Below are 27,821 nucleotides of genomic sequence, written 5' to 3'. Positions count from 1 at the left end.
TACATTCCCAGATCTAAGCAAATTCCAAGGGGGAGGGGGGGATGGTGTGGTGTGGGTAAGTATGCACCTCAACATGGGGCTTAGAAGGCTTGAAGGACCACTGCAAAGAAAGCCTACCCAATTGAATGTTTACCTTATTTCATGTACAACAATATAAAATCCCAAACATACTCACTTTTTTTAAGTTTTGTGCCCATGATAATATGTATGATAAGTCAGTTTTAGCAGGGAGCCAAAAGTATTTCTGAGTATGTGCTTATATTCTCAGTGATTGAAGCACAGTTTTATGCAAGTTCAAAGTTGGGGGAAAGTCCAAGAGATTGAAATCACATTGTAAACACATATATATGATTAAAATAAGCCCTCATAAACAGCAAGATATTAAAGTCTTTGATTTCAATCCATTATCATTCAGACAATGAAGAGTCAAAAAGATGTATAATGTATAAATCACCTGTCTTCAAGTAAAATATTTAATTGGATACACAACACACAGTAGACACCTTCTGCTGACCTTAATGATTTGTGTGATAACCAACCCCTCTAAACACCACCCCTGAGGCCATTTAATCTTGTTCCAGGAGCTCACACTAACCTATTCTCAGTCCTCTGTTCTTCCAATTCCAAGCTCTTTTGTAGAGATGTATTCCTTTCTTAATAACTGGGTTTCTTGTCCTTTTTCCATCAGGGGTCAGATCCCTATTATGACATATCATTTCAACAGATGATCAGAATTTGATTTTGTACCCTTTTATTTAATTTTAGTTCCTGTCAAAATATTCCAGTCTGAGAGCTGGTACCCCAAATTCTCACCACCCAGAAAAGGCCATATGTACTACCTTAATCTTTGCATGGCTTACCATTCTCAAGATCTGCCTAATGCTAACATTCAACTTCCAAGTTCTCTGCTAACCATCTATTTTCCAAAATCTACTCAACAAGAAAGTCTTTGACAGATTTCTATTCCCTTTAGTATTCTTTATCTTGAGACACATTTCCTGGTTTCTGATACATTTCAGAGAAATGTTTTTGTTTTCTCATTCTTGGAACCTTCTACCTCTGGTCCTCCTATAACCAGTTTAGTTTCCCTCCACCCCTGGGGATCACTGAGCCCTGAAGATCCGACTGGATCCTTAATCCAGACACTCTCAATTAGATCCATCATGCCAATGTCCTTGTCCCGTGGTTTTCAAACATTAGCATGCATCAGAAATACCCAAAGTCTTATTAAAACAAAAATTTCCAAACCCACCCCCAGAATTTTTGATTTGGTACACCTTGGGAAAGGCTCAGGAATAATTTCTGAGCACCAGGGGATGGTAATCATGCTGAAGAAGTATGCCAATGAATATACATACTTAGGTCTATTTACAGATTATAGCCCAATGAGGAGGTTAAACAATGAAGGAAGAGATCAAGAGTAGTTGGGAGTATTCCCACATAAGAAAAAAATTTAGGTGGGCCTCAAAGATGAGATAAGACTGTTATCATGGAGTTTACACACATGTGGTGGATGAAAACCAAACAAAATATTTTCATCTAACTTACATGGCTAAAGAGAAGGGCGGGGGAGAATAGGGAGTCTTGAATATGCTACAGTTTGGGATAGCAGAACCAAGTTTCACTGAGAGGGTAACATGAAGCATAGGAAGTGAGTTAGCCATGCAGACACCTCAGGAAAAGCTTTCCAGTAAAAGGAAACAATAAATGCAAAGAACCTGGCTGAGCTGGGTCCAGTCCTCATATGTCCTCAGGGGAGGAGGAGAGGACACCAAAATCACCAGAAAGGGCAAAAAAGCCTAAGCAAGAGAAAAAATGAGATGAGTTCATAAGTCAGAGTGAAGAGATTGTGTAGGGCTTAGTGGGTCATTGTAAAGATTTGCCTTTTGCTCCAAATGCAATGGGAAGCTATTAGAGGATTTTGAGTGAAAGGATGACGTAACAGTTGCTAAATGGTACCTCTACTATTACTACTATTCCTATTATTAGTACTACTAATCACTTCTGTTAAAAACAGTGTCTACTATGTAGATACTATTAACTAGTATAATCCAAGTACTACAGAGTGATATAATGATCTATCAGAAATACATATTTGGTCATTCAAACAACTAAAACATATTTCTCAGATATATTTCACCTTCATCTACACATCCTAAAAATGCCTCCGAGCCATAAAAGTGAAATGGGATTCTTACTATTAATGAAGGTGACTTTTTGGACCTCACCCAGGGTAGGGATTTGTTACCAGGGAGACAAACCATGTGATTAGAGGGTTTGAACTGTCAGCTGAACTCTGGGGAGGGAAGAGGGGCTGGAGGTTAAGTCACACAATGACCAATAACTTAGTCAATCATGAGAATGCAATGAAGCTTCCATAAAAATCCAAGAGGACTGGGTTCAAAGAGCCAACAGGTTGTAAACACATGGAGATTAGGGAGAATGACAGGCCTGAAGAGGGCATGGAAGCTCTGTGCCCTCTCCCTATACCTTGCCTTAGCATCTCCTCATCTGATTGTTGATACATATCCTTTACTATGTCTTCTAAGAAACTCATATAAGCAATAAGTGTTTCCCTGAATTCAGTGAGCCACTCTGGCAAATTAAAAGAACCTAAGGAGGAGTTCATTGGGACCCCCAGTCTGTAGCCATTTGGTCAGAAGTACATGTAATAGCCTGGGGCTTGCAACTGGTGTCTGAAGTGAGGTGTGGGAAGCAGTCTTATAAGACTGAGCCCTTAACCTGTGGAATCTGACGCTATCTTGAGAATACACGGTGTCAGCTGGTATTTGAGAATTGCTTGTGTGTTATGGTGGGGGCAGGGGTAACCACCCCATTGGAACTGGGTCCAGAAACACCAAAAAATAGAGTTATTCCAATGTTTCAATTAAATATGTTGCCCAATATCAAACAGACTATAAATGGCAGGACCTGGATTTTAACTCAGGCAATCTGGCTCTCAAGTCTGTGCTTATGACTGCTATACAATACTGTCTCCTGTAATTGGACTGAAGTTTTAACAGGATTACTCTGGTTGCTATGACTGAAAGAAGTCAAGGATAAAATCAGGAAGCCTGAGTGGCAGAGTGTTTACAATAATAATCTAGGGTAGAGGCCATGGTGATATGGAACAATGAATAGCAGTAAAGAAGGCAAAAAGTATTCAGTCTGGATATGTTCTGAAGACAGATTAAACAAGACTGACTGACATATTAAATGTGAAATTTAAGAGAAGGAGGGAAGAAGAACTCCAGATTATTTAAGAAGACTAACTTTAAAAGATTAGCCTGCTGTACGGGTAAAGTGGTTAAGAAAATGTTTAAATTAAAAGTATTTACTACAACCTTCTAGATGATAAAAATGCCACATACCCTATCCTGAAGGGGATACAGTCCCTGTAACTTCTCTGGTACTTGTTTGCTTGTAAAGGACTTATAGATACCAACTATCAGGCAACCTAAATGTAGATTAAGTGTTCTATTATAATGCACAGAACAGGATAGTGACCGAGTTCATCCTAAAATGTGAAGCTTTTCTGTACTCTGTAATATTTTGTTTACATTTGTATTGGTTTCAGGCAGAAATAAGTATGTAGAGGTTTTCTTCTTAAAGAAAAACTTATTTGTAGAATAAGTAAGGCATAATTGCACATTTCTACATAAATGTCATCACTTTGAGTCATTAGTAAGAAATGTGTTACAAGGATTAGAACACGTACATTGAAAAGTAACTTGGGAAAAGAAACATCAACTGTTGGCAAAGAGCATTGTTAAGAGGATGGTCACTGTGAAAAAGTTGATCTCTCCCTCCCTCTCTCTTTCCCTGCCTCTTGTACAGTCATATACTATTAATACCTAGCTGCAAGACATCAGAAATGAATGGTTCACCAACTGGTTCTTCAAAAAGAACAAAAACATAGCAAGGCATTAAGCAGTCATAAGCAAGATGCATATTTAAAGCAGATGTTTATAAAACAGCTCTCCTTTGAATGCAGTCTAATCTTATCAGTATCAGTCCCTACAGGGCCAGGATGCTCCTGTATACTGGGTCAGGTTGTATCTGAAGGAGTCAGCATTTCAGTCAGAGAACTTGTGTAATAGGAATAAAGACACCCTGGTTGTAAAGCTTGGCCAGTGTCCATGGGAACCACTGATGTGAGGAATCCCCAGAATTCCAAGCTCTCAAGATGCCTTTACACTCCAGAGTCAAACAAAGAGACATTCCCACTGCTAAAAGGGTTCCTGGCATTACTCATCAAGGCACAGCTCCCTAGTGAAGTCTGATTTCACTGTGACCTACAAGCAGCAGTAAGCATTCAGTAGTTCGTAGGATGGATGATTTGTCCAGCACTCTTCACTCACTCTTTTTTTTTTTTTTTTAACTTTTTTTTTTTAAATTGACATCCCAATTAGTTAGCATATAGTGCAACAATGATTTCAGGAGTAGATCCTTAGTGCCCCTTACCCATTTAGCCCCCCCCCCCCACAACCCCTCCTGTAACCCCCTGTTTGTTCTCCATATTTAAGAGTCTCTTATGTTTTGTCCCCCTCCCTGTTTTTATATTATTTTTGTTTCCTTTCCCTTACGTTCGTCTGTTTTGTCTCTTAAAGTCCTCACATGAGTTAAGTCATATGATATTTGTCTTACTCTGACTGACTAATTTCACTTAGCATAATACCCTCCAGTTCCATCCACATAGTTGCAAATGGCAAGATTTCATTCTTTTTGATTGCTGAGTTATACTCCGTTGTATATATATACCACATCTTCTTTATCCATTCATCTATCGATGGACATTTGGGCTCTTTCCATACTTTGGCTATTGTTGATAGTGCTGCTATAAGCATGGGGGTGCATGTGTCCCTTCGAAACAGCACACCTGTATCCCTTGGACAAATGCCTTATGGTGCAATTGCTGGGTCGTAGGGTAGTTCTATTTTTGAGGAATCTCCATACTGTTTTCCAGAGTGGCGGCACCAGCTTGCATTCCCAATCACTCTTAATTCCAGAATTTCTCAAAGTAAAGAAAACTCACTACACTATTGAGGTGTCATTTTTCAGAAATACAAAACATGGCTTAAAATAAGACGAGAAAATATTTCTCAAATTCACAAATTACCATTAGCATTTTTAATCGTTGAGCATTCCAGTCAGTTACACCATGGAGTCTGGGATCTTCCTCTAAACGCTTAACAAAAATCATTCTATAAAACACTATAATTAAGCAGAGGACACCAAGTGTAATCTCCTCCTGATGTGTCATGATCATTCCTTACTATACTTTCCAGTGACACAGGAATTCCCCAAAACACATCTAATTCTATACAGCTATTTATCCCCTTAATAAGTTCTACACATTCTGTTTTTTACCTTTAACTTCTTGATCTCCATTTTGATGTCTGAATGTCAATATGCCTGCTTCTATCAACAACACAGTATGTTTCTACAGTTATTGCCCTCTTATAATTTTTATAATGTATTATGTGCCGAGAGGTAGAAAACTCATTTGTTCATACCACGTACTGAATAAAGTCAGTAAATGGTTTTCCTATCTCCAACTATAAATAACATAGAGAGAGAGCTGGGTGTTTAGATAAACTATGTCCAAAAAGAAAAGTACAAAGTTAACTACATTAAAATAGATACTATTTGCATCTTACTTAAACTGTATAAACTCATCAAATGCAGTTTTACAAAATAATATCTAACATTAGGGAGGTTCTAGTTTGTAATGGAAAAAAAAAGTTACCCTGACCTAAAACATACTCAGGCTGAGGCAGTGAAAAATATCTCGGGCTTCCATGGTATTTGGTGAAAATTTGTGATGTTCTGATAATTATCAGAATGGCATGGAAACAAATTCAAAACTCCTTCTGGAGAAAAAAAAACACACAATCATACATGCACACACCCTAGCTAAAAACTCTGCTGCCAAAATAAAACAAGCGGTATTTGAAGAGAGGAAAATCCTCTCACCTCCATACTCTTCTTCCTTGGGGATAGTAATTTTGGACCCTGCACGCATAATACAAAAACGTAAAGAGCTTTAAAAACAAAAACAAAACCTTATGCCCCAGACCCACCTCAGACCAATTAATCATTCAGAATCTCTGGATTATTCTTATGTGCCTTTTCAGAGAAGTAGATCACTGCGGTCAGAGAGAAACCCTTGTGCACCAAAGGAGGACTACACAGTCAGAGGCACTTGGAAATCTCAGCCTGTGATAGGGGAAAAGAGTCCCAGCCTCAGCAGAAGTTTATATTCCTCACGGACTCCATTCCACCTTTGAGCCCTGCAAATAATCCTCAATGGTTTTCATTCTCCCAACAGTTATTGATGGTTCTCTATGAACTAGGCACTATGTGCTAAATGTTAGAGATCTAAGCAAACACCAGACTTTAGGACAATGTAAACTTTAGGAGCTGTATCCCTAACTTCTAGCTGACACCCAGTAGTCACTCAGTAAATATTCTTGGAAGAATCAATCAGTGCCTTCATGGATTTTACACTATCATAGGGAGTGGGGATGGGAGCGGGGTGAGAGACAGTAAGCAAATAATTCAATAACTAAGTACAAGTGGATATTGCTGTAAATGCTAAGAATGAATTCAAAGCAAGAAGGAGATGAGAGATTTTAAATTGGGGGGTTAGGGAAGAACTCAGAGGAATTCACTCTAAAACTGAGCCATGGAGAAAAGATGAAATCAGGTGAAAAAATGTGCCGTGTGTATAGGGAGTCAGATTGAATATAATCCCAGGGACCCCCTCTTTGCCAGCTATTCTAGATTTCTTCATTTCTGTCCCTAGACAGAGGATTTGTAACAATGTCCTCCTACTGCATGGTTTACTAAATGTTCCTCTCAGAAAAGCAATTACCAAGTTACAATTTAACACAATAAGAAAACAGCCCTTTGAAAGTAACTGTAAATAAACCACAACTGAACTACTATCTACTACTATTAAATTTCCTTCATTAAAAGAAACTAATTTTTTTCTAAACACATTTTTGTCACCTTAAATCAATGTGTGTTTGGTATTTTCTTTTTTTCAGTAAATGGAAAATTATGTAATCCAACAAGTTTCCTTGTTTGATTCAATTAGCAGAAAAGTTTAGTGCCAACTTCACTGTCCAGCTGTATCAAACTATTCCCTCCAGATATTTGTCTCCATTGTTTTTTTTCTCCTCTCATTGCTTATTCATTTTTGGTGTCTGTTTTCCAGTTTTTCTCCCTCCATTTCCTTCTGAAAACTAACGGTGGCACATATCAGAAGCACTGGGGGCCTTTTTCCAACTACAGGGTAGCTGCATGTTTTATGCAAAGGATGGTCAGTGAAAATGCTACAAAATTCAAACCTCTCATACTACCCAATTAATTTTCCCATTGAACTAAATGGAAAGGGAAGTATTTCCCAAGTACACAAATCTCCCGGTGCTTGCTTTTAAACAGATGAAGCATGATAAATAACAAACACTTGAAAGATGAATTCAAATAAAGCTTTTTAATTAATATATTGCACCAAACCCTAAGAGAAAGGAACCATCAGCACATTCCGATCTCTTGTCAAACCAAACACACTGATGCCTTGGTGCAAACCACAGCTGACTCTGCAGGAGCACTGACTGATCTTACAGTCATGAAGCCAGAGACCCACCCCCACCCCCCCCCCACCCCCAAATTTGTTCCCATCTTCCTTGCTTTAGTTATATGGCAATTTCTATAAACTTAAAAATCTGCTTCAAGCTGCCCTGCAATTTTTCAGCACTTGAACGATCATTTTTGTGGAATGCTCCCTCCCAAACTTAGTGAAAACAGTTCAGTGAATCACAGCAGCTGTTTTGGACTTCTTCCTAGAGTTTAACACTCTGACTTCCCTTGCAAAATTTCTGTAGTAGCAGGCCTGCTTTTCAGTACCAGCACCTTACTGAATAAACGTTTGGAGAGCAACCTTAGAGACACAAAAAAAAAAGACTATAAATTTTAATCACGGTGATTATTCAAATAACTACATAAAATAGTTACCAAAGTTCCTTAAAGAAGTTCCAATCCATGCAAACAAAAGTGAGAAATACATGGCACCTAGACTATATTACTAACATAAATTCAGGCAAATTTAAACTTTTTTTCTAGTTTTATTAAGAAATGACTGACCTACATCACTGTGTACGTTTAAGGTATACAGCATGACAGTTTGATTTACATATCCAGTAGTTGCCCCTTATTGGTGGGGGATAAGTTCCAAGACTCCCAGTAGATGCCTGAACCTGGGGACAAATTTAAACTTTTAACATGAAAAACTTCAGCCCCTCTGTTCTGCTCACATTCCCCACCCAATCTATCTGCAAATTCTATCAGCACTGCAGAATTCAGCCTTACCAACACCACCATCTGTGACTGGCCTAAATCTGGGCACCATCATCTCTTCCCTGGACTACTGAAATGGCCTCCAGAAGGATCTCCCTGCATTTATCCCTGCCCACTTCAACCTATTCCTGACACCACCCCTGAATAACAAGTCTACAACTCTACCAGCTGAGGGATCAGTGTACTCCACATAGCCATACAGCAAAGGGGCTTGTTCTCAATAAAATCCAAATTCCTCGTCATAGTCTACAAGTCCCTAAGGGATCTGGTCCTGTCACTCTGATCTCCTCTTCCACCACTAACACCACTAGCCCTCCCTGCCCCTCCTGCAGGCACATGGGAAAACTTGCTGTTCCAGGGACAGATACATCAAGCACATTCTAAGGTATTGGCACTTGTGACTCTGGCTGCCTATAATGCTCTTCTTCCAGTGACAATTCCTCCCTTTGTGTCTGTGCAAATGTAACCAATATGAAAAGTCCTCCCTGAAAACACTACCTGAAACAGCACTGCCAACCTCAACAGTCTTGCCCCTAATCCCATTTTATTTTTCTTTGTAGTACTTGTATCTCCCTGATAGGTCTATTTATTGTTCCTTTCTCACTCCACTAGAATGCATACTTCGTTGATATGAACATGCAACTCACAGAAGAAATCGCAGGGGCAAACAAATGCTTTCATTTTGGCAAGTTAAGAAATAAATCACTATAAATTGGACAATCAAACTCGATTTCCCATAAAAACTAGAAGAAATTCTTTTAAAAGTCGTGCAGCTGAGAATTCCATGCAACAGACCAGTTGGTACCCTGCCGGTGAAGATGACAAACCATATAACCTCTAAGAAGCAACTCGATAATATGCAACAGGAGTTCAAAGAGTTCATTTCCTTTGATTTCAGCACTTTGTTTCTTGGACCTATCTTCTAAAAATAGGAAACCAAAACTCATTTTTAAGAATATCCCTATAATATTATTTCCATTAATAAAAAGTAGAAAAAGAAACCATATATCCAATAATAAAATGGTTATAGAAATTATAGCATTATTGGGGCACCTGGGTGGCTCAGTTGGTTAAGCATCTGACTCTTGATTTCAGCTCACGTCATGATCTCGCAGTTTCGTGGGTTTGGGCCCCACATCGGGCTCTGTGCAGGCAGCGTGGAGCCTGCTTGGGATTCTCTCTCTCCCTCTCTCTCTGTCCCTTCCCCACTCATGCTATCTCTGTCTCTCTCAAAATAGATAAATAAAACTTAAAAAAATTTTAAAGAAATTACAGCATTCTCTCACATATCAAAATGTTACTTAAAAATCATAACTTCAACAGTATTTAAAGCCATGAGAAAATACTTACAGTGTAGTGTTTCATGAATATGGTAGAATATAAAACTATCTCTTTATGCTTGTCAATATATGTATCCTGATTTTGTAAAGAAAATGTATGAAGAAATGTGAACCAAAAAAGGGAAAAAACTATCAAAATGTTTTACATTGTTTACTAATGATAGTAGGATTATGGACAAATTTAATTTATTCTTTTTAAATGCCTTCATTTTCATTTATATTCAGATATTTTCATTGTAACTAAAATACAATTTTTCAGCGAGGTTATACCATCTTCATGAAGTCTGTTGTGTTGTAATTCTTACTGATTCCTGCTGTTTCACCATGTCTTCAAAAGATTTGTCACTTCTTAGGAGTCTTCAGAATGATTTACAGATGAAAAACATCTGTAAATGTTGAGACTTATCATTTTAAACATACACACATAAAACCCAAACGCTAAAATTTCCATGGTAGCATATTCAACCTATATTGGCATTTATTTATTAATCTAATCCATCCATATCCAACCTAGCTTTTGTTAGTTTGTTCATTTTAACATTGAAATGTATGTACTTAACATCTGGAGTTGTCAAAAATAAGCAAAACAGATGTAATTTAATAATAAATAAGTGCCATGTGTAGTTAGGGAAGAGCTTAGAGCCTAGAGAAGTCAAGTAATATGAAATATTTGTATGTCTCAACTCCAGATAATCTTGAGAAAGCCCAACATTCTAATTATAATGCAAGATACTCGTGTAGATTTGCTCAGCAGAAGTTTCAGGCACAGGCTTATTTATAGTTTCTGCTATGAGCAAAGAAACTATAAAAGTAAAGAAAAAAATTACATGAAAACCAAACTTTCAAATAAATATCATTAAAAATAAGTCTATAATTGTGAAGTATAGTTATGGTAATCCACAAAGTTTTCTCTTGTACTTTTGCTTTCATGAAGACTTAAGAAGTGGAGTCAAATTAAATCCTTCCTTCCTAAATGAGCCAGAATTTTTTCCGTTATCTCTTGACCCTCTCAAATTCCAGAAGCCTTAAATAAGCCCCAGTTGTTTCATCTCAGAAAAGTGACTTTAGTCAGCTAAGTATTCACTGAAATCTAATAGGGTGTTGTGTAAGATGAAAGTACCAGAAAAGAAGAAAATGAACAAACAGCCGAAAGTCAAACAAACACTATAAAACTGTAATTAGAGATAAGTTGCCCTATACTGTTCTCCACGTAGGTTACGATCCACTACAAAAAGGGTCAAAAAAAAAAAAAAAAAAAAAAGGATAAGAAGAGATAAATTCCTACTACTTAGCTGCCTCTATTTTATAGTTTTATTTCCTTTTTCCCATGACTTTCCTCAGCAGTTGGTTCTTAAAACTTGAAAAAGCATTCAAAAATCTTAGAACTTTATGACAGACTTTCGTGTAAGTAGACCATATGTTTCATGTAATGCTGACCCCATACTTGCATCCCTACTGCCAAAAAGCCATAAAATTCTGAAAATACTGAATGATTTGTCAAGCTTCAAGAACGATTACTGAAAAAAAGTCATAAAAAAATAAATGTTAAAGCCATATGTCTCCAACTCCTTCGGAGCTAAGCTTCTAGATGAAAATTATGCCCCATCATCCAGATTCAGTTCTATGAGATGTGGAAGACAAGTGGTCTTCTCCCCGCGATTTCTGTTTCCGTTGGTAAGCATGGTCAAAAAGATGTGGAGTTACTCTACACCAGTGTTCCAGTCTTCCATTTTATACAGCTAGAGAGAAAGGGAGAACAGGAGAGAGGGAGGAAGACAGACACACAGACAGACATACTGCAGAGGAAGGAGTTGAATTCTGCTTTCCAGAGTCTAGTTACCAGTTTCGTGTGAATAAGGAGTCAATGGAGACAACTTCCTGATCTCTGAATTATATTTACGGCAGCATATTCACATCTACCACCCATTTGTAATTGAGGTAGGTAACGTCCTACTTTGGTCAGCTGCTCTGCTATTCTAGGAGTCAAGGCTAAAGGGTCAGCCTAAAGCCTGCTCTTCCAGCCTTTCCTGTAATCGTAAGTCCATACTTACTTTTGTTAAATCCCCTTCTGCTCCAGATATCTAAAATGGCTTCTCTTTCCCGAATGGAACTCTGACAGACATAGTTACCCACTTCTCTCATTAGTTGTGACTGAGGTGAGCCATGGGTTACCAGACTACCCTTCCGTAGGGCTCCTGGGCAAAGAAACTTCCAGAGGCTTGCAGTTGACAGGCATAGCAATTCATAGACATGGTACCCAAAATAAGAGATACTGTCAATGTCCTCCTGTAGGTAAATCCAGCTGAGAATTTGAAGTTAATTCATATGAAAAGATTTAGAATAACATATTAAATACCTAATTAAGTAACATGTATTAGCATGGGGGCGGGGGGGAGGCAAAGAACAAGGAGACGCCTTGGAAATATCACTTAATATCTCTAGATTCAGTTTCTTGGATTAGAGAAGCAGGGACGGTAATAAGGGAAAATGTTAAAATAGGTCATCTTTTAAAAAGTCTCCAGAAAAAAAAAAAAAAAGTCTCCAGTTCTAATAAAATGATTTTTGGAGAATACTGTGATAAGGTGTCATCAAAGACAGCTTCATGAATGGGAAAGATGGAGGTCTTAAAAAGGACAAGAGGGATTCTGACAGAGAAAAGGAACTGAAAAAAGAGATAGGACTTAAGAAAGGCAAAAGTGTATTTTGGGTGGACACTGAGAAGTCCAGTATGAATACAGAGTGAAAACTGGGAAGTATTTCACACTTGTGAAAATAGGGAAGGCACAGGAAGCTTCTGAACAGGGCAGTGAAATTGGAAATTGGAAACATTTGGAGCCAGGTAATCCCTTCTTGTGGGGGAATGTGCTGTGCATTGCAGGATGTTTCAGCAGCATCCCTGGCCTCCACCCACAGGATGCCAGGAGCACCCACCACTCATGACAGTCAAAACATGTCTCCACACATTACCAAGTATCCCCTGGGCCGGGGGCAAAATCACTCCTGGATACGAGCCACCGGACTCGAGAAAGAGGACTATGGAAAGATGAGACAGGCGTGATAACTTAAGAAGCAATTATAACTATTTCATCCTGCGATGTGTGCCGAGAGCAGGAGCTGCAAACACATATTAGTGAAGAGGCCAGGTGCCAGCTGTGGTGAACACAGGGGCACAAGCACCAGCCACAGGCAGAGAACCCTCAGCATCAGCCAGCTGTTGTTGCCACGTGGGAAGGCAAATCCAGCCTTCCAGGTCTTCCTTCCCCACCTCCCTTCAAGAGAAATAAATCCTGGACTTCAGGTAAAATTTCCTGATTTTAAAAATATAGGACTGGGGCGCCTGGGTGGCTCAGTCGGTTGGGCGTCCGACTTCAGCTCAGGTCACGATCTCACGGTCCGTGAGTTTGAGCCCCGCGTCGGGCTCTGGGCTGACGGCTCAGAGCCTGGAGCCTGCTTCCGATTCTGTGTCTCCCTCTCTCTCTGCCCCTCCCCCATTCACGCTCTGTCTCTCTCTGTCTCAAAAATAAACAAACGTTAAAAAAAAGAAAAATTAAAACAAAAAAAATATATAGGACTTAGTTCAAGTTTTCTGGGAGACAGCAAGCAGGGTGGATTTAACCCTCAAGCTGCCCAAGATCTGCAGCCTGGACTAAGTTGGTGATAGCTTGGAGAGTGTTTAGCAGGAGAAATTAATGGACCCTGATCAAACCAACTGTAAAAGCACAGATTTTTTTTTTTTGTAATGTTTATTTTTGAGTGAGAGAGAGACAGAATGTGAGCGGAGGAGGGGCAGAGAGAGAGGGAGACACAGAATCTTGAAGCAGTTCCAGGCTCTGAGCTGTTGGCACAGAGCCCAACAGAGGGTTCAAGCTCATGAACCATGAGATCATGACCTGAGCCAAAGTCAGATGCTTAACCAACTGAGCCACCCAGGTGCCCCAAGATTTTTTTTTAAAGACAATTTTGAGAAAGGTGCAAAATTGATCTTGAATAAGCATTAGATGATGCGAAGGAATTACTATTGAGTGTGATAACAGTATTATGATTATCTCAAAAAAGTTTTATCTTTTTGAGATAATTACATATTATACACAGATACGCTTTCCATTATAAATGAAACCAAGAAAAAAAAAAAGAGAGAAAATAATGAGTGAAACAACACATTTCAATATCAAGAATAAATCAGAGGAATGAGAAAAAGTGACTTCAAAGATTTGAATTTGAGTAAATAAGGAACATCACCAAAGAGACTGTGCCACTAAATTTATTATTTATTTCCTTGGGGTTCCCCTGGGGAATAAAAAAGTTGTCTTTGTATCTTAACTTGTTAAAACTTATTCTCTAGAATCTATTGAGAGCCTATAATTTTTTTCCATTGCCAATCAGAATACAAGAATTAATTCTATACATTCTAGGTTCTACTTTAGGATAATGTTAATCAGAATTATACTGTGTAAAATAATAACATTAGTTAGTAGCACTTCCTGAGCATTTTCTGTTTGCAGACCCTGTGCTAAGCCTTTTACTGGCATTATAACATTTAATCCTCAAATCAACTTTAGGAGACAATCACCTTTATAAAGAAAAGAGGATTCAGAGAGGTTAAGTAACTTATTCCAAGGATAACCAGCAAAAAAGAGAAAAGAGAGGAGATTTAAATTCAGGCTGTCTGATTCCAAAACCCTCTCCCCTTAACCATTACCCTACACTGTCTCAGGCCACAGGGCATCTTTTCCTAATTAGCATGTAAGCAGCTTATTAGCATCTGACTGTATCCCAGTAAGCCAGGCGAGCTCATACATACTTTAGTTAATTCATAGTTAGAGGTGTCCAACCTCCTCGCTGTATGGTGAACCCTCTTTGGCTATATGTAGAAAGCAAACATTCTCTTCTGTATTGCTTAACGTTTGAAATGCAAAGGAGTATCGTCCTCAAATTCTTAGTAAAATATCCAAGATGAAAGTGGGACCAATATAGCTTTCCAGATAATTCAAGGCACAACAGGCTTCTACCATAGTTTATGAGAAATACTAAGAGACGTGAAGCACCCTCTTCTGCCATGTGGTCTTCAGAATCACAGTGTCTATGTTTCTGAACCTCTACTGATCCCCAAGGCAACCAAGTGAAAAACAAGCCCAGTACTGCACACTGTCTCGGTGCGCATGTCCGGGTACACAGGACTGCAGGCTGGGAGTCACGCATGGCAAGAATGGCTGGGATATACAATTTATTGTGAATAATAGGAATGCTATGCCATCAATTAGCATAATCCAGATAAACAAATCCCTAAGTAGGAAAATACTCAAACCAAATTTGTTCAGTGCATATCCAATTTTACATAAGCAAAGTTCCCTTTTGCCAGCATTGGGGCAGTGGCTTCTAGTTCAGTTTTTTGAATTAATTGTCAGAACACATTCGAATCACATATGTTATCATTTTCTAGCATGCTTGCAAGCAGTTTCACCTTCTCCACTTACCTTCTACCTCCCACCACCTCTTCACACTGAATAGGACTCATTTTCAAAAGAGTTTTCTACAATTCAAATAGGCTTGAAACTAATTCAAGTGTGGGCTATTCTGACACGTGTTAAGAAAAATTCACATCTTGCATCCAGTTACAGAAAAGATGTTAACTATGAATTGTAGTCATTTCTTAGGTATGCATGTTTGGTATAAAGTAAGCTTCTTAGTTTATCTTTTACCCTCAACCTGAAAAATTTTCCCTATCCACTCATCCATAAATAGTAGCCCACAATGGTGCTGCTCGTACCACTGCCATCGAGGCCATTCCGTGACTTGCTATGGAGAAGAGGGGCTTGGCTGCTTAGGATTTTATACCCTACGAGAAAACCTTATGCTTATGGGACGTGAAAATACCAATCGCTTTGTGTTAAATAATAATACAAAGGTTAGTTTATCAGTTTTTAAAAGAGATCTTTCTTTAACCTTACCTACTCTATAGGAAAAAACATCTGCTAATGCTTACTTTCTTATTCAATAAACCACAGTTAATCTCCAAAAACAACATCCAGGCTAAATGGTTCTGTGATTTTTGGTAATGTTGCACATGAAAAAGTAACAACTGTAAATATTTTCACAATTAAGCCACCCTTTTCCCCCTCCAATTGTTTTATTTGAACTGCTTCCTTCAATTTACATAAAATCTCTGCAAACAGTAACAGTAAAAGCCAAGAAAAGAGAAAAGGCATAGGGCACCATCTCCTGAAAAGATTGGGTCTAAGACACTACCACTCACAAGGTATACTCCATTCCAGAGGCGCAAACACACGTAGAATAAATGGTACTGTGACAGTGATTGAGCAATATACCACAGAAAAGTCCAGATCAAAAGGCATTCCAGCTTTATAATCCATTCTTAAGGCTTAACTAATCTCCATGGCTAGAGACACATGCAGACACAGAGACATACACACACACACAAATACTTTTACCCTATAAACTGATTTTCTTTTTATTTACCATGTTTCCAGTTTACTGAATGCAATCATATTTTAAAGGTATTTAGTGAATCTAAAAATTAGGTGATTTGATGACTGTTTCGGGAACAATTTGGAAGAGGGCCTCCAATTTTTTACAATCGCTTCTTTTTAATTTTAGAGAGTTACCAGCATCATTTTTATTAACCAGTAGGACGTAAACAGTCAAGACTGAAGCAGAGGAATATAAAGCCATTTTTCAAAACAGCTTCCAGTATTTAAATGTACTGAAGAGTACATGATTTCTCTCAGAAGACAGAAAACACCTTCATATCAAACACTAGCCTAGTTTCTCCTCTCACATAAAAACGCTTCGAATATTTTTAAATGTAAATTTAATTCTAGTTATTCTTGGGCTTATTTTCTTACCTCTAAATCAAAAGTTAATTAGGGAAAAAAGCAGTATCAAGGTCTGTCCAACTCCAGCTCCTGAGAGAACTAGAATATTAACATACAAAGCAACTTTGTGTCTATGCTTCCTTTGGCATAAGGGATGTATTGATAGTAAGTTTCTTCAGATCTGTTTTCTGGTTCCTGCAGCCTTTGTCTCCACTCCACTTCCTGACACAATTCAAGAGACATCAAATAACGGAGCTATAAAGAACATACATTACAAAGGAAGTCTGGAGAAGCAAGATAATTGGCTCAAGGTTGGTGAATGGAGGGGTTAGAACTTAGATCAAGGTTTCCTGATACCCAGATGTCAGTGCTATTCCCCACAGGCCAGGCTGCTTCACCGTAAGTGCTTCTTTGATTTGTTCAGTTTTACATATGCATCATTTCTCCTGTAAGAATCTCAGAATTTCAATATGGAACAGGGACTGAGTCTGGTGTGTTTTTTTTTGTTTGTCTCGTTTTGTTTTTCTATTTCTCCTTCCCATAAGGCAACACAGAACACAGACTAGACAATGAATAAATACTCGAATTAAATTTTGAAATATTAATAGTCATGCTTCGTAATATTACACAATGGGAATTATTTCTAGCATACGTTTGTATCTAAGAAGTTACAATAGGTTAGTTACCTCTAGAAAAAATGTATTCTGGGAGAATTTTTAAAGTTAAATTAATTAAATAAAATAGATTTATTAAAGTATGTAGACTCATAAAAGCTAATGTAAACTGGTACTCAAAACCAAGAATTAAAGCGATACCAAAAGAGTTATAGGCAAAAATGCATTAAAACTCTTCCTTACAAAAGAAAATAGACTGGCCAAAGCCTAGGGTTATGCTGATATGACCCATGAAACTATAAAAATACCTAGTGTACTTATGTCTAGGGAAATGCAGGAATGTTTCTCTTCTCGTACTACACACAGTACTTCTGACACCAGATGTGTGGACTTTTTCCCCACACTGGCCAATTTTCCCAAACCAAATGAGTATCCTGTTGTTCAATTCAATTCAACCAGAATTAGCACAGATCCTAAAAGTTAAGGGCTCATTCCCATAAGACTGTTCCCACTTCAGATGCCAATCACAAGTAGCAGGTCCCCAGGTAACCCACAGCTTCTGTCTGACTTGACTACAAATAAGAAGTTACTAAGAGCTCCTCCTCGGGTTTGATCATTTGCTAGAACAGCCCACAGAACTCAGGAAAACAACTTACTTACTATTGCAAATTTATTACAAAGGATATTTTAGAAGATGCAAGTGAAGAGTCATATGAAGAGATACATAGGGTGAGGTATGAAAGGATCCCATGTGTCCCCAAAGAGTTGGGTTGCACCACCTCCCTCCATATAGATGTAATCACCAACCCAGAAGCTCTCCAAACTCCATACCTTAGGGATTGTTATAGATGCTTCACCATGTAGGTATAACCAATTAGTAACTTGTTTTCTAAACCCTCTCCCTCTTCAGAAGACAAAGGTCAGGGCTGAAAGCTTCAAGCTTCTAATCGTGGCTTGATTTTTCTGGTGAAGAGCTCCCATTCAAGAGCCCATCAAGAGTCACCTCATTAGAACAAAAGACATTCTTACCACCTAGGGAATTCTAAGGGATTTAGTAGTTCTATGACAGATACTTCTATCACTCAAAAATTACAAGGGTTTTAGAAGCTCTGTGTCAGGAACCAGGATCAAAGACCAAATATTAGCAGGAACCAGGGGCAGAGACCAAAATATATATTTCTTATTATTTCACAACCTAGCAACACTTTTGGAAATATAAAGTCTGTGGACTTTATGGACTCCAACCCTGGAGAAGAAAGAGCTGTATGTATAAAAGAACATGGTGAGAAAAAGTAGAAATGGGATTGAAGAATGGAGAAAGAAAAGCTGAGCAAGACCCAGAACCTAGAAACTGCCCAAAAAATGCCAGGTATGCAGGTCTCTAACTATACTTAAGTCAGAGTGTAGTAAGAACTCTGAGTCTCTACTTTGTAAGTCCGTTCATTTCTTTGCTTTGGTGGTTTTCCAGTTCGGAGTTTTGTTTTGTTTTGCCTTTGGTTACCTAGTAAAGTCACTGTTTAAAAAATTCCAACCTTGTTTAAACTAAACTAAGAAGAAAAGGAGAATTGTCCTTCTCTAGATGTGGCTGACAAGAATTTTAGATGGTCTGGACAAGCAGAGCACTCTGGTCACAGTTGTGGTGCCAGCTGGAGGCCAGGAAAGACCTAACATGGCTTGAGCAGAAGAAGGGGCCGGGGGGGGGGGGGGGGGTGCTCTGAAGACAAGGGGCCTCATTGCTGGCTTGGGCATGACTGGAAAATCCCATCAAAGGACCAGTTTGCTTCCTGCATAACAGCTCTGTGAGACTTCCCTAGGTGATTGAATTAGGGAGGTCATTTTAGTCTGCCTGCAAACTGTTTGCCAGGTTTTTTGTGTGTGTGTGTTTTTTTTAAGAAATGATTTAAATTCTGTATTTGCTGATTTTTTTGTTTTTGAGATGTTGAAATGGCTGCTGGTGTTTATCATACTGATAGAACCAGGAAGAAAAGGAGTAAATGTTTAAAGAACTAGTTGGAGAATTAAAATACCTAAAAGTAACTGGCTCCCTTCTTAGCCCTATGTGTATGTAGTAACTGTAAGTAATCAGCACCCTAAGCCCCATAAGGCTTCAAACCAGTGAAACAGACGAGTCAATGTCAGAGCCTTGCTAATAGGACAGTGGCTCTGTCCTGAGACTTTGTGGCCACGGGAATTAAGGAGTATAGCTTCTGGAGTTTTTCCTGAACAATGCCCAGAATGAAGAACCTAAGACTGCTAGGATTCCACATACCTCTTCCACTTCCTGCTGTGCCTGCAGGAGGGTGAAGCTGTGTGGCATGATGTATAATCAACTTAGTGTACTTGAGTGTCTGGGACTGACTGGGATGGTAGGGAGAGAGATAAAAATTGCATGTGCTTCGGGCACCTGTGTGGCTTAGTGGGTTAAGCGTCTGACTTCAGCTCAGGTCATGATCTGATGGTTTGTGAGTTTGAGCCCCACGCTGGGCTCTGTGCTGACAGCTCAGAGCCTGGAGTCTGCTTTAGATTCTGTGCTTCCCTCTCTCTCCCCCTCCCCTGCTCAGGCTCAGGCTCTCTCTCTCTCCTCTCAAAAATAAACATTAAAAAACATTTTTTTAATAAAAAATAAATTGTATGTGTTTGAAAGTTCCTTCATGCCATAAGAATGTTTACCTTGTAATGTCCACAGCACAGAGGAGCAGAACCACATTAGCATTTAAATCAGAGGAAAACCCTCTCTCTTTCTCTTTGGAAGGAACTTTAAAAAACATTAGCAGGGGCGCCTGGGTGGCTCGGTCGGTTAAGCGTCCGACTTCGGCTCAGGTCATGATCTCACGGTCCGTGGGTTCGAGCCCCGTGTCGGGCTCTGTGCTGACAGCTCAGAGCCTGGAGCCTGTTTCAGATTCTGTGTCTCCCTCTCTCTGTGATCCTCCCCCGTTCATGCTCTGTCTCTCTCTGTCTCAAAAATAAATAAACGTTAAAAAAAAAAATTAAAAAATAAAAATAAAAATAAAAAACATTAGCAGTAACTAGAAATAAATAAGAGAATTCCTTCTAAAAGCTTGAGACTGTAATCCTAAAGAAAATGAACAGAGGACCGGTAAATGTAATACACACTGGGATGTCTTATGCACCCACAAACAATGAAAGCAATTATTAAAATCAACATAATGATCAATATAACAAATGAGATTTAATTCTAACTCTGACCTATTTTACTAACTTAACCACATTTGTTAGAAACACTTTTCCTGACCATCCCCCCATTTAGTCTCATTTTAATTGCATGTTCACCAAAACTCTTACTTGTATTAGAAGTTTCACATAGTATATTTGTATACTTACTATAGAGTAAATGTAGAGAATATAATTTTGCATGTTCTTTCAACTGTATTAAAATTGACATGTGGTGGGTTTTTTTTTTTACCTTTCTAGTGAAGATTTTGACCAGAAACCCAGTCATTCTCCAGAAATATGAACCTTCAGCCTAAAAGGAGAAGATACTCAGATGTAGCAGACCCTGCCATTCCATCTTAATAATGGAGTGCTCCCATCATTCAGAAACTTGCATAGAAACTGATACTCCCTTGTAGGAAGAATAAAATTTGAAAGAACGGTAAAAGAAAAGATATCACTGTTGATCTTAAAAAGGAAAGCAAAGACTGTCTGTCTACTACTCATTCTTGGTTTAAAGTTTTTCCTATGTTAGACAAAATTTAATTCTAAACGTATACAAACTACAGTTTAAAACAAATTCCTTATAGAATAGAAATAGTAAATGAAGTATATTTCCACACTAACAAATTAAGCTTCTTCCTCAGTCACATCTCTTTTAAGATATAAATTTAAGAGAGAAAATATAAACAAATTTCAATAGGAATAAAAAAAGATTGCTATTTTCCCAAAACTGCTACAGTATGCTACTAATACAATTTAAGCTCTGAAAAATACTTGAGTCAATTCAGTAACCAAGCAAATAAATACACTAGCCTGAATTAGGTTTTTTAATAAAGGCATTTATACTTAAAATTAAGTAAAATTATTAACAGAAGTCAATTTCCCTCCTCTAACGTGCAAAAGAAAACATGTAATGGAAACCATTCCTCTGTGTATAAAAATAACACATGTCCACTCTTTGAATTGTGTTTTAAAATAAAGTTATCCTGAGCGGGAGATATTGAAAGTTATTTTTTGATTATAAACAATAGTGTTTGAAGGGGCACTCCTGTGACATAGTTAATAGAAAAGTAATAAATTCTGTACTGCTAGACCATCCTCAGTAACATCATTTCCAAACACAGGCTGTAACACTGTAGGCCTTAAGGTAGTAAATAGTACAATGATAACAAATTACAACACAGTCTATAATTCTACTACTCAGGATAAGTATATCTTGGCTAATATACTCTCGATGGTTTTTAAGTTTAATTTAGTGAGGCAAGCACACCACTGCAAACGCAAGCTAGTGAAGTGTCAAAGAAAAATATTTGTCACTTTAAAGGCCACCAATTTCTCAGTTCAGTCTAATTCATAGCAATTGTTGAAGAAAAATGAAAGTACTCATTGATAAATGTGCGAATCATTTCCTCCCAGGAACTGAGCCACAAATTCGTAACCAAGTTTCTAGACCAAAATACTAGAACACCCACTAGCTCTGAAGAAGATGCATCTCCTTTCCAATCAGCCATTAGTGTTTTATTCCTTTCTGATCATAAGTACACTATAACAAAGTACATGTCTAGTTAGCATCAATGCCATGTTTAAAAAGAAATAACAGAGAAGCCCTAAAACTATATTAAAGACACCACAGAAATCACTGGAAAGTCTAAAATGAAAAACAGCCCTTTCAAATGCCCAGAATCAGCTGCTACTGTCCAGAATCTGGCTCATTCCAAGACAGCAGATCTGTTTGAGCCACAGCTTAAACAGGAATGTCATCTCCTAAGACAAGGATCCGCAAAGTTTTTCTATACAAGGCCAGATAGTAAATAATCTGTGCTTTGCAAGCCATACGGTCTCTGTGGCAACTACTCAACTCTGCCTTATGGCACCAGACCATTTATAAATAAATAAGTGTGGCTGTCTGCCAATAAAACTTTATGGACCCTGACTACGGAATTTCAAATAACTTTCACATGTCACAATGTCCTATTTTTCACTTGGTATTCTTCAATCATTTAAAAAGGCAAACATGATTGTTAACTCACCAGCCATACAAAAACAGGTAGCTATGGTGCCACCAGATTTGGACCAAGAACCATAGTTTGCCACCCTGGCCTAGGGCCCAGTTTTCCCACAGCCCATGCCAATTCCTTTCCCCCACCATTTACATAAACCTACGAATATGTGTTTCCCTTTTAGCAAAACATTCCTTTCGTTTCTTTAGGTCTCTGATGCCTGGTCTCTATTTCTTTCCCCCAGGTCCCGAAAGTCCAACAGAACAATAAGGAGGTCAGGAAAGACACGGAGCACGGCCTGGAGAAAGGACACAAGTTCCTCCTGTGTAGCTTTCCAGCTATGTGATTTTCTGCAAGTTATATAACCATTTCAAGTCTCCACTCACCATCCATAAGGTTTTTTTTGAAAAATCATGATATCCAATCACCTGAAAGTAGTCCTGAAGGTGTGACTTTATACTAAGTAAGGTAAGTAGAGCAGAAAGATATAGCCCATGGAGAAGAGTTGCCAACCACATTTCAGAAACAAGGCCTTGTCAGATATTTCATTGATAAATTGCTACATCATGTTAGTGTATGGGTCCCCAGGTAGAGAAACGGAGGTTGGTGAATTCAGTCAAAATCCTAGGGAAATGAGCAACTAGCAATCTCACTGACTGCATACTACTTTTCAAAATTCTACAAGTGGGCCAGAAACTCAACAAATATACATTGAGAACCTTGGTGACAGAACAGGGAAGATACTGTGACGAGCACAAAAATGAATAACTTAGTCCCTCACTTCAAAGAATTTACAGTTTGTTAAACATAAAAATCAATCATACAGGGGTGCCTGGGTGGCTCAGTCAGTGAAGCGTCTGACTTCGGCTCAGGTCATGATCTTACAGTTTGTGGGTTTGACTCCCATGTCAGGCTCTGTGCTGACAGCTCAGAGCCTGGAGCCTGCTTCGGATTCTCGGTCTCCTTCTCTCTCTGCCCTTCCCCACTCATGCTCTGTTTCTCTCTGTCTCAAAAATAAACATTAAAAAAAAAGCAATCATAAAAGTAGGTATTATTTATATAAACCAACTGCATTAAAAAGTGAGAAAGTGAGCCAAACAAAAGACAGTAAGGGGAAGGATCTCCGAGCAGCTAGACTTACCAATGAATAGAATTTCAAAGAGAACAGACAGACACAGAAATTTGAGAGTACTGTACATGCAGACCTGCCAGGTATGTGAATTATCAATTCCACTAGACGTTACTCAACTGTCCTCCAAGGATGATGCACTTCAACCAGTAGTTTGCAGGTTCCGATCGTCAAGAGTTGTTATGATCAGAGTTTATTCTTAAAATGTCTAAGTTGGTGTGATGGGAAGAAAGGGGTATTTTAATTTAACTTTCATTTACTATCCTCACATTCTCCAGAGGTGTTTTCTATGTCCCTTTTTATATTACGAAATAAAAGGCACAGTCTTTTTACGCATGATGAGTTGTTCCGTGCGGCTGGAGCCCAGGACACGGAAAATGTGCAGAAGGACAAGCCTCTCTCTGTCTCTCTCTCTCTGTCTCCCCCTTCCAGAGGTTTCTCCTCTCTCTCTCCCTCTCTCTCTCTCTCTCTCTCTCTCTCTCTCTCTCTCTGCACCCCCCCTTCCAGAGGTTTCTCCAGGACCTTGGTCTTCCCTTCTCCACCCCCCAAATTGCCAGTTTGCATCAGCAGATCGGACAAACCTTTGCTTTCCTCCCTGAATGCGCCAGAGTAAATTAAAGAGTTTATAAATGAACATGGTTGAAAAGTACTGGTCTTGACATAAACATCTGAAACCATTTCCTTCATTTTTGCCCAAAACTTGGTTTCTGCCCAATTTAGATCAGGGAATAGTCAAGGTACCTCAGAAAACACACAAAAAGTTTGATCCTGGCCTGGAGACCTGGTTGTAAATACTTGGTGGAAATACATCCACACGTCTCCTTCTCTCATCTGGAAGGCAGAAAACTATAGGAAAGATAAATGAGGGTTTTAATCTGATTTGTGGAGACTCATTAGGAGAGTTTTGCCTCAAAAGCTCCCACAGGGATAAAATTTTATGGTAAAATCCCTATAAATAATTCTAGGAGAAAATAAGTGTTATTAACCAAAATCTTACTTAGATTCTTTCCATGCTAAAAGCAAAGTGGTAACCAAAAAGGAACGAACACAGTACACAAGCGAACTCTCAGTAGGTATAACTAAAAACAATGTTCTCAACTCTGGTCAACACACAGCATCAAACAGAGCTAAGAAAAACTAGATTCCAAAACTTGATTAATGTGATTCAAATAGCACATTCCTTACTACAGTGGAAAAACGGAAAATCTCTATAAACATTTGCTTTCAAAAAGGAGTTGCTATTAACATTCCAGTAACACCATAACGCCACACTGCCTCCGATACGCATAGATTTTTCTAATCCAGGTGTTTTTAACCTTGGGCAATTTTTCCCCTCAGGAGACATTTGATCCTTTTACATTTGGAGACATCTTCCATTCTCACACTTGGAGGAGGGTGCTTTTGGTATCTAGTGGATGGGGGCCAAGGATGTTACTAAACATAGAACAACGTGCAGGACGGCCCTTTTCAATAAATAATGATCTGGCTCAAAATTTCAACTGGGCCAAGAAAGCCTGGTATAATCCATTTCTTCATGGCTAACTGGGACATGGTGACAAATACAGTTGGAGAGAAATGATAAGCACTTTTCTTATAAAGACCTCCTAGTAAGCCAGACAAGTTCGAGTTCTAAAGTTCACTTGATGCTTAGATAGATAAGGAAGTTTCCAATTTAGCTATTCTCAGTTGTAATATTTTAAGGGAGAAAATGAAACATAGTCCATGACTCTGGCCGTATTATCAAGCAGTGTACCGTCTATGTTTATCAGCTAATCACATTTACCTACACAAAAGTTCAAACTGGCTTCTGCTGCCTCCACGTATTACGAATTAATATCTTCCTGCATGTAGGCGCTAACTGAATTCCCCATGCCTACCCACCAAGATCGACCAGAACTCAGATTTCAGCAGTGGGTTTTATGTGGTCACTTTCTGAGGAAAACATTCGTATCTACAATTCCCTCTCATGCTACAATCCATTAAATTTTTACTGTCCAGGTCCATGAAACTTAAAAGCCAGAGTGGGAAAGCAAGATGACTTTGTAAGCCTAAAGGAAGGTACAGAGATACCTTCTATTAAAAAGGGGGGGTTGGGGGGAGACAGTGTTCGTAATGCAGTGAACTAAAATATACAAAGCCTGAAGAGGTCCCTCTAAAGGAAGAAAAGCCCTTCGAGGTTATTTTATTTCCCGGTAAGGTTTCCTTGGGTGTTTCAACAAAGAAAGTCATTTTTTCTAGGGATTTTTTTTTTTAATGTCCCTATTTCCAAGTTTGCTGGAGGCATTTACTTGTCTATTTTCTAGGTGTTTTACTAGAAGGAAATGTTAAAGTTATGAAAAAAAACTTAGTTCAAATTTAAAAGAACCGCACAGGTTTCAGAAATGCATTGTGAACCAAACACATTCATCTAGGAGAAAGAAAAGCATCATGTAACTGACAAAACTCCATCTAAATGCTGAAGTTTCTCAAGCTCACAAAGCAAGTACTGTTTGGCAGGAATGTAGAAAGATAGGCAATGCAGCCCACTGAAGCCTTCTGAAACACGTAAAGATAAAGACAAAACTATGGCTTAGATGGACTACCTGGGTTCTACATCAAATGTCATTTTCTGACTGTAAACCTGAAATAGAAATTTCTATCCTTCCGCTTAAAGTTCAAGCAGAAAAACGCCCTATTTGCTTACAAAAAAAAAAAAAAAAAAAAAAGACAAAATGATCCTAATTGAAAAAAAGAAACAGTACAGCACAAGGACATTTAAAGGCAAGATCTAATTTCAGAGAGCTGACCATAGAGCCAGAGCACAAAAGTGGAATACTCCAAGGGTATCTCCTGAGCAGCAAATGGCACCAGAGTGTGTTTGGACAAACATGTGGTGAGGCTCTTTAAGGCCGCTAAATGTAAAAAGTTTTGTTTTACACGAACTTGACTGCACTCTTCGCCGCAGTTCCAGCTTCTGAAAACAAGAAATGGCACCAGGCTTAGGAAAAGGGTGGCTAAGGGGAGATGTGTGTCCACAGCTTCCCCTCCAAATCCCCAAGGAGGAAAGCTGCCGCCTGGAGGTACTGGGTAGCCAGTCCGCCTTAGAGAAAACAGCCAAGGTTTTGAGCGTTGTTTTTGGCAAGAGGTAGGTGTTACCGGCTGCTTCCCGGGGCGCTGGAAGGAATGTGTCACCATCAATCAGAAAGTACACTGAGCCCCGTGTTTAGGTCACAGAGGGAGTACTGCCTCTTCAAACACGAATAAACCATGCCCATTCCAGGACAGGAGGAGAAAGGAGAGTTGCCCGAAAGGTGTTGGTGCCCCGTGACCTGCAAGACGAAAAGGAAACCCCAACTGGTGCTGAAGGAAAACTTCGTGCGCTCCCAGGTTACGGAGAACTCCGAGAACCCGCGAGGGCGGGTGCTTCCCCGGGGACCAGCGCCGCCCTAGCGCCCTTCTGGGGAAGACCTCAGCCGTCCCGAGGAGGAAGGACGATCACTCACCTCGGTGGTCCTGGCGAAGGGCAGGCTCCCACCTACTCACCTCTGCAGTCCTGGGGAGGGACGCCCCCCCCCCCCCACCTACTCACCAGGCCAGCCCCGCACGAGGGGCCAGTGGATGAATGAACTGCCCCCACCCCCACCCCCGCCGGCCGAGCCTCCCGGGACACGGGCAAACCGCGGGAGGGCTCACCTGTGGGGATGCTGGAAGGCCTCTCCGGGTCTGCACCCACGCAGGGGCTCCAGAGCTGCAAGACGAGCGCCAGCAGCAGCAGCAGCAGCAGCTGCGGCTTCCCGGCGCAGCACCCCATCTTCGGCCTCTCGAGGGCCGGCGCCGGCCCCGGCGCCCCCACTACCCTGAAGCGGCGCACTTCTCGCGAGAGCGCGGGGACCCCGGTCCGCCCGGGGCCGACGATTGCGGTCGGGAGGCGACGGGCCAAGTGCGCGCGGCGGAGCGGCGGGAGGGCTGCCGAGACCAGGCCGGCGCGGAGGAGCGGGCGCCCCCCGGCGTCGCGGGCAACTTATAGGCTCCCCGAGGGGGAGGCGACAGGGCGGGCCGCACCCCGGCTATTGGCCGCCGGCTGACCCGCTGCGCCGGTGCGGTCGCCTCCGCTCGCCTTCCCGGGCCCCACGTCTGGGATTGTTTGCTCAACTCCGACCTATTTAAGGAGCTGTCTGCGGCTACGTGTAGAGACTCACGCAGGGCTCTGGCTGGAACAGGGAGCGTGTGCTTAAGTTTGGGAGTGGGGGCCTGGGAGAGTGGGGAGGAGCCGCGGGGAGGCCGGCGCGCGGGCGGCGCTCTCTTCTCTGCTGCCTCAGCACCAGAAGCTTCCCGGGAGCCTCCGAGGGTGCGAGTTTGCCCGAGTTCTCCCAAGTGGGTGTCAGACA

At 40.0% G+C, this 27,821-nt stretch overlaps 1 protein-coding gene across 2 annotated transcripts in view; it reads right to left on the bottom strand.

Annotated features, from left to right (window-relative positions):
- PLOD2 (procollagen-lysine,2-oxoglutarate 5-dioxygenase 2) overlaps positions 1-27,459 on the bottom strand; it is a 100,294-nt gene extending 72,835 nt beyond the window's left edge. Inside the window, exon 1 of one of the 2 annotated variants that reach the window (XM_060638884.3) lies at positions 27,127-27,459. In XM_060638884.3, coding sequence (XP_060494867.1) covers positions 27,127-27,244 — 118 coding nt within the window. In that variant the 5' untranslated portion in view covers positions 27,245-27,459. The remainder of the gene's footprint in view (positions 1-27,126) is intronic. The other variant, XM_060638883.3, reaches the window with a different exon arrangement.
- Positions 27,460-27,821: the final 362 nt, after the last annotated feature.

Source organism: Panthera onca, chromosome C2 (assembly GCF_046562875.1).
Source record: "Panthera onca isolate mPanOnc1 chromosome C2, mPanOnc1 haplotype 2, whole genome shotgun sequence".
Taxonomy (NCBI): domain Eukaryota; kingdom Metazoa; phylum Chordata; class Mammalia; order Carnivora; family Felidae; genus Panthera; species Panthera onca.
Note: the sequence above shows the minus strand (reverse complement) of the source record. Positions and strands in the feature narration are given on the sequence as shown.